Here is an 11953-nt window from a genome sequence, read left to right as displayed (position 1 = left end):
TTAATTTTAAACCTGATAATGGGGAAGATTATAATGAAACGTTTTCTATTCATGAACTCCATGCTGCTCTTGACCAAGCTCATGACACTGCGACAGGAATTGATAACATACATTATCAACTCCTGAAGCATTTACCAGAATCCTATTTAGAGATGCTCTTATCAATATTTGATATTTGGACTTCCGGGAAATTTCCTTCTTCATGGCGTGATGCTATAGTGGTACCAATACCTAAACCTGGACGTAATCATACGGATCCATCCAATTATCGTCCGATTTCATTAACTAGCTGTGTTTGCAAGACCATGGAACGCATGATAAATAATCGACTTGTTTGGTACTTGGAAACAAATAATCTTATCACAGATATACAATGTGGTTTCCGTAAAAACAGAAGTACTGTCGATCACTTAGTGCGTTTAGAATCATTTGTGAAAAACGCGCTGATTAATAAACAATGTGCTGTCTCTATCTTTTCTTGATCTTGAGAAGGCACATGACACTACTTGGAAATATGGCATTTTAAGAGATTTACATGACTTCGGGTTGCGAGGTCGTTTGCCTGAATTTATTGCCAAGTTTTAAATAACAGACAATTCCAGGTCCGTGTGGGTTCTACCCTGTCTGATCATTACAATCAGGATCAGGGTGTTCCACAAGGCAGTATCTTGTCAGTCACTCTTTTTAGCATCAAGGTCAACAGTTTATCCAAAGTTTTAAACGATTCAATTGACGGATCGTTATTTGTGGATGATTTTAATATTTCTTGTCGTGGGAAAAATATGCATACTATTCAACGGCAACTGCAGCTGTGTTTGAACAAAATAGATAAATGGTGTCTTGAAAATGGCTTCAAATTTTCTAAATCAAAAACCAATTGTATACATTTCTGCCGTAAATATAAACTTCATAAAGACCCTGAACTATTTCTAAGTGGAGCCCCTATCAAAGTTGTCAAGAAGGCTAAGTTCTTGGGACTTATTTTCGATTGACATTTGACCTTTTTGCCCCATATTAAATCCCTAAAAGCCAAATGCTTGAAGGCACTCGATTTATTAAAGGTTGTTTCTAATTCAAAGTGGGGAGGGGATCAGACTACCCTCCTTCACTTGTATAGATCACTCATCCGCTCAAAACTTGATTATGGCTCCATCGGATATGATGGAGCCTGCAAAAGCAACCTGCAACTATTACATTCTGTCCATCACCAAGGTCTAAGAACTTCACCTATTGACAGTCTCTATGTTGAGGCTGATGAACCATCTTGAGCAGCGCCGTATTAAGTTAGCTTTACAGTACATTACTAAATTATACTCTAATGAATCTAACCCTGCCTATAACTGTGTTTTAATCCCCATTACGAGGATTTATACAATAAAAAATCTTCTCTTGTTCCGCCTCAAGGACATAGAATGAAACCATTTCTTTCTTCGGCCGGCATTGACCTGGAAAACATAGCTTCCTCCCGTCTTCTTTCTTCTCCTCCTTGGCAGTTGGTTAGGCCACAAGTGGACCTAACATTAACCATATTTAAAAAATCACAAACTAATGAATTACAATATAAACAACAATATAATCAATTAAAACATAAATATAGCAATTATAAATCCTTATTTACAGATGGGTCCAAGGCTGGTGGCACAGTGGCTTGTGCCACTGTCATTGGATCCAGAACAATATCTTCTAGGTTACCAGACAACAGTTTTATTTTTACAGCTGAAGCTAACGCAATACTAACTGCTCTTAAATATATTCAAAGACACCCTAAACATAAACAGTGTAGAATCTATTCCGGTTCTCTTTCTTGCCTTCAGGCTATTAAAAATATTTCTTGTAAACATCCACTTTTAATAGAAATTATTGAATTTTATAATAATCTTGCTACTGGCCAATACGACGTCGTCTTCTGTTGGTTACCCAGCCATGTAGGAATCTCTGGTAACACATTGGCTGACCTTGATGCTAAAGCAGCACTCAACAAATCTGTGACACCACTTCTTATTCCTTACAGTGATTACAAAGCCACCATTAGGTCTTATATCCGTGATCTGATGCAAAAGAAGTGGGACACCCAGGTGGGTATCAATAAATTACATGAGGTAAAACCCTGCATTGGTTATACCCACATGGGTTGTCAGTCCAGATTTGAAGAGGTCATACTACGACGATGTCGTATTGGTCATACAAGGTATACACGGTTTTAATGTCAAAACACTTACGGATCTATTTAACACAGTAAATGCTCATTTAATTATTGGATTTATAAAGGAAATTGATTTCCTTGTTGAATTATAATTGATATGTTCTGTAGATAATTGTATTTTAAGGGATGGTAGTATAGATTAGGAACATTGATCATTGGTGGCTGTACCCTCAAAGGGGGTTGAAGTATTGTAAAATTATTGTCCTCCTGAGAGGGTACGTAAGTCCAAAAATTTTCAAAGTAAATTTATACTTTCCAGGATTTTTAAGGAAAGTATTTGTGTTCTTTTAATTTTGGCTAAAATTCCTTCCACTCGCCAGCAGCTGAAGGGATGGTGTAAATCCAGCTAGGGCCCATGCAGGTAGCAAAGGTACTGTGAGTCCCCATGGTCCCTAGTATGGTGATCTACCTTCAGTTTCTGGCGATCTATAGCCCATATTTTATATTGTATTGTCCAAATAGTGGTATTTGTTTTAACTCTCCACACTAGTTTTAATTATAACTGTGATATTCTAGTTGTTTTACTGTCCTTTGACGACAGGTGTTTATAATGTATGCATGTTTCATTTTAGTATCAAAATGTTCTCGTCACGATATGGCTGAAATATTGCCGATATTGCCGAGCTGTCTTTGTTCGCTTGGATGTTTTATTACCACGTTTCATTGCGGAGTTCTCAACAACCTTGAAACCGAGTCGGGATTCCGCCTTACCTCGGCTTTTGCTTGGTCTACAGCCTGTTCACTAGGACTCACTATTCTTATATTTTCTTGCGGTATGACGTGTTCTCCCTCATTCGGCGATTTAACAAAGGTGGGTGGTAGGGGATGGAGTAGGTCACGTTGTGGGTGGTGTTGATTTGGGGTGATCATGCTCGATCCGGGTTTAAGGCTAAATGTGCTAACTCGGTATTGATGGTTATGTTCGGGTGCATTGTTGTGGTGAAATAATTCGGTGGTGTTGACCTTTCCCTTCGCAACATCCGCGTAATATTTCCGCCATAGAGGTATATTTGGGATAGACAACCCCTCATCTGTTTCGTCCTTCTCGGAATTAGGTCGTTCGCTCATAAGGTAGACGATGTGTAGTATTGCTTCCTAAACCAGGAACGGATATCGCCTAAGTTGAAGCGTTAGTGAAGACACGTCGGTTAATAATGCGGCTGGGTCATTGTTGACGTCGGTTATATACACATCGATTTGATGAATCGTGTTGTTAACAAGGCGAACGCCCACATTGTATGGTTCTTCTACTTTAATGTTCCATGATAAATAACCAGAGCCTGATGTTGACTTTACCCGTCGCAACAGAGGTCGTCTGTTCACCGTCTACGATTATGGGTTCGCACACAGAACAGTATGTGTAAAGCATGTCATCTGTGACTTTCTTCTTTGTTCCTCCTCTGCCTCGTTTAGCATAAAATTCACGAAGAGCGATTGTCCAATGACCTTCCAAACGAAGTGGTTGTTGTAAGTACAGTGAAAACTTATGTGGTTGATTGTCCGGGAAATATATATGTGGTTGATTGTCTGGGAAATATAATAAACTGTTGTTACTGTGAGCAACAATCCATCTTTCATCGCTAGTAGTGCGACGGAGAAATTGAATATCCGCAACCCTTCATTTATGTTATCTGGTCGGTGTCTAATTAAACTTTTTTGGAAAACCATACCACTTAACCGAGGGCTTGTTTGATCCTCCCCTTTCCGCTTTTATCACCCCTCACAGTTCTATACTTCAAAATTCTCTCTATACGCCAAAGCGCTTCCTCCGGATCTTGGTGAAATTTGTTCATTTCAGCTTGATAAAACACACCGGTAATGGGTTCTGATTGTAAATCTTCGACTTTGTACATAGGGATGTCGTCTCTGCGCTCGCGATTGACAACTCTAAAAACTTCCTGTGTCCATTTCTCTTCATACTCCTTTTCAAACGCTCTCTTGTTTGTAGAAAGTCGCACGAGGTCACCTATTTTAAACGCGTAGGGTTTGAGGTGTTGGTGCGTTGATGAGGACGTAAGTTCGCTTTTCACATGCGGTGAAGTGTTGTACATATCTAGCCAAATCTCGGCTTCATTCTTGTGATTAACTTCGACCGGTGCCCTCCCTTTCAGCGAGGTGTGCGGACGGTGGTTATAGTTATATACCATGTCTTGTAAAATGTCCACATAACGATAAGTTCTCTTATAAGTGAAATACCTAAACAACATGGTTCTCAGTGTTCGTATGAAACGTTCGGCGCAATTAGCTTTAATATCACTATTCTGTGTTACAAAATGTTTAATGTGATATTGACTATAGACTCGTTTCACCGCATTATTTCGGAATTCCGCCCCCTTGTCAGTTCTAAGTGTGAATGGAACCTTCCTCATAGACTGAAATATAGTTTTCATTGCTGATGCTATGATATCTGACCTTTTATTCTTAACAAGGTTAATCCACACGAACCTTGAAAAACAGTCAATAACGATAAGCAGGTATTTTATACCGTTGTTGGTGTCAGCTATGTTTGAAACGTCAATCAGATCAGCATCGGCTTGTACATTGACACCACCAACGATAACACGGTTTCTCTTCAATCTCCGGCGTGGTCCTTTGTGAAGATTATAAGCGTCTTGAGCATTAAACCACCTTTTAACGGTGGATGGGTTGATGTTTGGGTTATTCCGTCGCAGCGTGTGTATGAACTTTTGAAATCCACTGAACGCTCCGGGTTTCCTTGGGTCATAATAATCACAAAGTAGTGTTTGTGTCATTATTACCAACGATGGGTGTGAGTGCTTCTTTGAGCATGTGATAAAGCTCTTCCGTCCAGCAATCCGACTTAAAACACGTATCCCAAAAATCTCTGCACTGATACTTAAGATTATACAACGGTGTTATGGCACACATTCCGGGTATCTTGCTTATATAAGCTCGCCACTTTTGCATCACAATTTCCTCATTCACTGACTCGATTGCTTGAGGAATCGATAGATTAAGTCCTCGCTGATTCGCTGACTTCAAATCTTGAGAGATTACAAAAAAATACGCCAGCGTGAGAAGATATTCCAACATGTGTGTGATAAGCACCGAGTCAATTTCGTCGATAGTATGCAGCATATTGTGGTGTGTGAGTGTGTGTGTGTATGTTTTGTAACCCGGTTTACCAAAAGGAACAGAACCCCACACACAGACACTCTCTCTCACACACCATGGTTTAGAAGTAGTAAATATACATTACCCGTGTTCTGGTCTGATTATTGTTAGTGGAATGTGTCACACCTAGATGATTCGTGTTTGAGTCAAAGCTCTGAGTATACTCATACATCAAGGTTTGACCTCATTTTACGAAACAAAGTCACTGGAGTGAAAGTTCTGGTATGATTAAGGCTAAGCGAATGTGTAACGCGTGATTGAGTCGTAGCTCAGAGTATAGGTATAACGTCACAATTGTCCTCATTTACATTAGTAAGTCGGGGTATGATAGATCCCTATAGGGAATTGTCAGCATAGAGAAGCACATAACACTACTGCGTGATAATTATTTTCGCCTGTAAGTACAGATCATGTTAATTAGTATCGATCATCTTGCTTGAAATAAATATTTTTACGCAACAATAAACAAGCAAGAACATTTTAAGAAATGGAAAAAGAAAACCCATAGGATCACTGTACACACCAACTCGTACAGTCTTTTGCTGGGTCACGCAACAGTGAACGATGAAATTACAGGAAACCTGTTCTAACTTGGATTTTGTTCTTTAATTTTTCTCATCTGATTTTAAGCTGTTTCAGAAATAGGAAGAGAAAGGCAGTGAACCAGAGAACACACCAACTCGTGCAGTCAATGCTCGTTCATGATACGATCAAATTACAGGAAACCTGTTGTAACTTGAATTCTGGTCTCTCCTTTCTCTCATCTGTTTCAGAAATGCAAAGACAAAAGGAAATGGGAAGTGGAAATACCAGCGAACCCGAGTACGCACCTGCTCGTACAGTAAATGCTGGTGCTCACCGTGTCGGCATCAGCACCGATGAAGTTACTGAGTACTACTCTGAATGGTCTCAAGACGGAAAATATGAACAGGTAGGAGTCATGTCTTTAACGAATGCACACAGTGAGGGATTCTGATAAAGTAATCGTGCAATGTAAGCTATATACTTACTCATGCATACTCACTAACCAAAGAAACACATATATGAATTTAACTACACCTTTCTCTCTTTTTTTAGTACACGCTATTGACTTAATAACAATTCCAAGACTTTTAACACGGCCACTGACACAGAATCACTGTTTGGAAAGAGCCTTGGACTATCGGGTCTCCTGTAGACGTGTGACGAGTGCGTATGTAGCATCATGCATTGATTACTTCAACTCGTTGCTCGGTGGTCTTTCAAATCATGTGTTACACACGCTACAGAAAGTCCAGAATTCAGCAACAGGATTGATCAGCAGAACAAAGAGGATTGAACACACTACACTTGCCATGCAAAATCTCCATTGGGTCCCAATCGAATTGAGAATCCAATACAAAGTATTGCTTCTTGTTTTCAAATGTGTCCCACCCGTGAAGGTCTGGGGGTACAATAGGCCTTCAGCAACCCATACTTGCCATAAAAGGTGACTATGCTTGTCGTAAGAGGCGACTAACGGGATCAGGTGGTCAGGCTCGCTGACGTGATTGACATATGTCATCGGTTCCCAATTGTGCAAATGCATGCCCATGTTGTTGATGACTGGATTGTGCGGTCCAGACTTGATTATTTACAGACCACCGCCACATAGCTGGAATATTGCTGAGTGCGGCGTAAAACTTCACTAACTCACTCACTCACTCAAATGCGTCCATGGACTGGCTCAGAGTATGTTTCACAACTTGGAAACCAAAATGTGCCAACTCACAATCCCTTCCGCAAATTTTGGTGACCGAGCATTCTCTTCAAATGGCCCAAACCACATTAATTTCAATCCTTAATTGAACTTGCATCTTTCAAAAGCAAATTGAAGGCTTTTTCTATCATAGCTTACTTTTTGCTCCAATGTGAACTCGCAGCGCCTTTGGGTGATTAGCTCGGATTCTGTCGCTATGTAAATATGTGTATGTATGTCTGCATGTCGGTATGTCTGTATGTATGTCTGTCTCTCTGTGCGTGCGTGTGTGCGCATGTACATAGTTCGGATCTCGACATGGAACGAAATAGTGTCTGAATCTGCTGCTGCTGCATTGTCGTCCACTCTGCAGGAGCTGCTGAAGTGCATCAAAATGAGATTTTTGGTATGCGTTTCGTTTTTGAGTGAGTATGTTTGTCGTTCATTGGTGTATTGCGTTTCAGGATTTATGTCCCGAGCGGTACAAGGGACCAAGCATTGCTGCAGGTGTCGTGGCTGAATATTTCCGTCACAACGTCAATTATGTGAATATCCTGGACGTTGCAGCGGGAACGGGTTTTTTAGGCGAGAAGGTACAGCAATCAAGCTCATATAAATTTCACCAATTAATTTCATATATAGTCCACTCACACTTCGGTGTAAGGATGGATGATTTTGTCACTACAGTCTTATTATAGAAACAACACTAATAATGCCAAGCGAATTCCAGCTTCAGGCTCGGGGTTTCAAGCACCTGGATGCTCTAGACCCAGCTGAAGGGATGTTGGAAGAAGCCAGAAAGAAGAACATCTACACCAACTTCTTCTGTGAGTTCCTGGACGGCAACCGTCTGCCAATTGACGATGGTAAGTGACTTTTGAACTAAGTAACACACATCCCAGAGCAGTTAGGTATTCCACAGCTTCAGGACCGACAGTTTGAGCACCTGGATGCTCTAAAGTAGCATTTTACTGATTATCGTAATATGAAAATAGACATATAATGTATAAAGTATCTGAAGGTTTCTGAAGATAAGTACGATTGCTGTGTCATAAGGTATGTATTCTGTCCGTTGTAAATGTGACGTGTTATGGCAGTTGTAAATTTGATGCATTTTGTACGTTGTAAATGTGACGTATTCTGTCCGTGTTAAATGTGACGTATTCTGATTACATTGTAAATGTGTTGTGTTATGTCCGTTGTAAATGTGGCATTCTGGTATTCTGTCTGTGGTAAATGATGTATTGTGACTGTTGTAAATGTGATGCATTTTGTTCGTTGTAAATGTGATGTATTCTGACTTCATTGTAAATGTGAAGTATTCTGTCCGTTGTAAATGAGGTGTTTCATGTCAGTTGTAAATGTGACGTACTCTGTATGTTGTAAATGAGGTGTTTCATGTCAGTTGTAAATGTGACGTACTCTGTATGTTGTAAATGTGATGCATTATGTTACAGACACATACGATTGCTGTGTTATATCCGGGGGTATGGGAGAAGGACACATTCCATGTGATGGGTTACACGAACTCATCAGAATAACCAAACCAGGTTAGTTCGCCCTCTTTATGAAATAAATGTATTTACCATCCAATACTTGCTCTAAGCATGATATATGTAATATGTCGCTGATCTTCCTGCCACCGAAACTGAACACATCACTACACTCAAGGGGCTTGTTTTCATTAATATTGATGTTAGATCAAATATACCAAGACTCATCTGTGGGAATCTCAATAACACGACAATCGTGACAGACATTCACAACAGTTAACGAGGAATGGCAAGCTATGGTACCTACAGAGGTTGACGATTCGTATTCCATTGTCAGTTTTGAAGTTTCTGTATGTACTTTGTACAAAACGATGATGTGATGTTTTGTGACTTCTGCAAGGCTTGAATAGTGATATTAGCTAACCCTCACTCATTCACTATCATAGGAGGTTCCGAACATCAAGACACCTCTGCCATACAATTTGTCCATTTCATTGTGCGTTTTATGCGGGGTGACAAAGTTGTCTCCTTTGAAAAGAAAACTGGTTTCGTCACTAAGCACAACACATTCAACTCAACACATATTGCCTATCTAGAGCGATATTAAACTAACTCGACAACGGGCTTCTGTTGCCATCGGCGAGATAATAAGACTCTAAATTACCTGGATAAAGTTAAAATTGTGTGCCATGATACTCATTACTCCTCCAACTAACGTGTATGAGCAAACGTTGATAGTCTTTCCCATGCTCCCACCTGTGGGCAAAGAGGTAGTCTCTTTCTTTTAAGAGTGTCTGTACCCGTAGGGCTAAAATGTCTGAAGTTAGGAGGGCTCGAATACTGGGAGACATACCTGGGCAATTCGACAAAGTATGACCTGGAGAAGCTAGATGATTATGGGAAGAGACTAGAGGATTATGGGAAATAGAAGCAACTCTCACGGAATGTCACCTTTGAAAAGAAAATTGGTTTCATCACTAAACGCAACATAGTCAACTCATGTTAACTTATTTGGCCATTCCAATTTGGTCAAATCCTGTGTCAGAAACTGACCAAATTGAGGAGTGTGTCTTGACTTTGTGGCTTCCAGAATGAGCTTGTGCGGTAGTTCGAAGTATCTGATCAAATATTACTTGGAAACATATGCCAACTGAGCATGTCAGTATTTGGTGATAGCGCACCCAGTAGAGTGTCCGTATCCGTAGGGCTGAAACGTCTGAAGGCCTCGAAAACTACGAGACATACCCGGGCAATTTGACAGAGTACGAGCTGAACAAGCGAATGTCGTGCGCCATTGCTGCTTTGACCTCAAAGGAGGTTCTTTATTAATTAAGACGTGTTGATGAAACAGAAAATGTGGATGTTTTTTTCGAAGAGAAAGAGAGGGAGAGGCCCATTATACATTAAGTGTACACGATACACAATCATTGGAGCACCATACAACATCGTAAGAACTACACAATTATACATTTGTGTGGTGGTACAATAATTGGACTAGCGTGTTTCTTGAAGACCCAAAACCTGTTTGGATGGAAACCACAGATGATTTCACTTTCGCATATAGTAATAATGGCAAAGCCTTAGCATCAAATATGTGGAGAAGAACATCAACTGGTAGGTTATAAAAATTCTTGCTCGATGATTTGAGATTCTACCAGGACTTCAGTAAATACTGGATTGTGATTGCTTAATCAAAGTCACCCAGAGGTATATAATCACGTTATATACCTCTGATTTTCTAACATGGTAAGTATTTGTTTAAAATCAGAATAACACGGTAATGGTAGAATGAAGATAAACGTATTGTGTTGGAAAATCAGCGGTAAATAACAAAATTATAATAGCTCTAAATTTTGTATTTAAAACCTCACGCTACGTGTCGGTTTTAAATCAAATTTAGAGCTATTATAAATCGATATATACCTCTGATTTCCCAACACAGTATGTTTAGCTCCTAAATATTCAGCACCTTCCATGCTTGTTCAACCAAAGTTTTCAGAGTAACATACCATATCCAGAAGAAGAGAAGTGAATACCCAAGTATTTATATGATGCAACAGTTACAAGCAACTGTCCATTAAACACAAATGTTCCGTCTTAGTCAACCAGGATTCCTGAATACAACAAATTTACTTTTGTCGATGTTAATTTTCAATTTCCACTTGTTACCTCTGTACAGAAGTCTGATACTGACATTGCAGGAAGTTGGGGAAAAACTGGTCGAGAAGTATTCAGTCATATCATATGTTTGATGGATCTTTGTTTGTGACTGTTTGACAGGGGGTCTGGTCTGTATAGTGATGTGTGAAGACTACCTGTTCGAGGTGGTGGAGTACAAGGACAGGCTGGAGAAGCTGATGCAGCAACTGGAGGATGATGGCAAATGGAAGCAAATCTCACGTGATGTCGTGCGTCAATACTGTTTTGACTACAACGGAGTCATCTTTAATTTTATGATATGTTTACACAACAGAAAATGTTGACGTTTGTTTTCGAAAACGTTTCAACTAGTGTAGTGGAAATATAAATGTTGCTGCATCACTGTTTTCATAAGAATTGAATTGAAAACGTCAGTGCCAGAAAAATATCCCTGACTACCTGCTCTCAAAAGAAACATGCTTGGCAAAAGAGTGGGAAGACGTACACAACTTGGTTCCTCTAAATTATATCAGCCTATCATGTGTTAATTACAATTGATCACTGGATTGTCTCGCCCAGACTCGATTATCTACATGCTGCAGAGATATAACTGTTATATTGCTGACTGCGGCGTAAAACTAATCCCAGTCAGTCAATCAGTAGCTGCAAATTGTTCCCTCAGAGAATGTTAAAATTACCTCCCACAGCGAGTATGGTCCCACATATATACGAGTAAGGCATGCATACTTTAGATGGAAATAAACCTTTGAAAACGACTGAGACTCGAGTATGGCTCTGAGACATTGTAGTGTTGTGAATAGTTCTCTGATTCTCGGCTTGGCGTAGGAAGGAACCCATCGTCTCATTTTTGTGTAAGATTAAAGTTGCATATACATTAACTTTCGGTTGATGTGCAACATCAGAGCAAAAGAATTCAGTGTCGACAATCCTGAAAAAGAGATTCCATTGGCAAAACATCTGTGAACATCACTGGAACAGATCACTGAAAAATAGTGCTGACACCAGCTGTTCGCGAAAGTTGATGCTACACTGGATGCATAAAATATGTATTTCCAGTTAACGAGGGTACTGTGGGGGCTTCCCTGGTCAGCAGTTGCGAGTAATGAAAATAGCGTGAATATCATTGTCTTGTGGTTCACATGATCTCAACACAAAACTGACATAGCTTATAATATATACACCGCAAAACATATTAGGGTACGATATAATTATCCATTTAACGTTAAGATAAAGTTAAGGGCGGTG

General features: G+C 39.8%; 1 protein-coding gene across 1 annotated transcript; it reads left to right on the top strand.

Moving 5' to 3' along the window:
* The first annotated feature begins 6086 nt into the window (after positions 1-6086).
* On the top strand, positions 6087-11435 carry LOC137265866 (methyltransferase-like protein 27). The gene is made up of 5 exons (XM_067801327.1): positions 6087-6269; positions 7520-7648; positions 7786-7921; positions 8513-8605; positions 10829-11435. Exons 1-5 carry the CDS (start codon positions 6114-6116, stop codon positions 11029-11031), a joined length of 717 nt encoding a protein of 238 aa, XP_067657428.1. The 5' UTR covers positions 6087-6113; the 3' UTR covers positions 11032-11435.
* Positions 11436-11953: the final 518 nt, after the last annotated feature.

This window comes from Haliotis asinina, chromosome 15 (genome assembly GCF_037392515.1).
Source record: "Haliotis asinina isolate JCU_RB_2024 chromosome 15, JCU_Hal_asi_v2, whole genome shotgun sequence".
NCBI classification, from domain to species: Eukaryota; Metazoa; Mollusca; class Gastropoda; order Lepetellida; family Haliotidae; genus Haliotis; species Haliotis asinina.
The sequence above is the reverse complement of the archived record's forward strand: the minus strand, read 5'-3'. Positions and strand labels throughout refer to the sequence as shown.

Coding starts and splice junctions, on each gene's coding strand:
- LOC137265866 (XM_067801327.1), top strand. CDS start 6,114: ATGCAAAGACAAAAGGAAATGGGAAGTGGAAATACCAGCGAACCCGAG. Junction 6,270..7,519: donor AAGACGGAAAATATGAACAG/GTAGGAGTCATG, acceptor ATTGCGTTTCAG/GATTTATGTCCCGAGCGGTA. Junction 7,649..7,785: donor CGGGTTTTTTAGGCGAGAAG/GTACAGCAATCA, acceptor AGCGAATTCCAG/CTTCAGGCTCGGGGTTTCAA.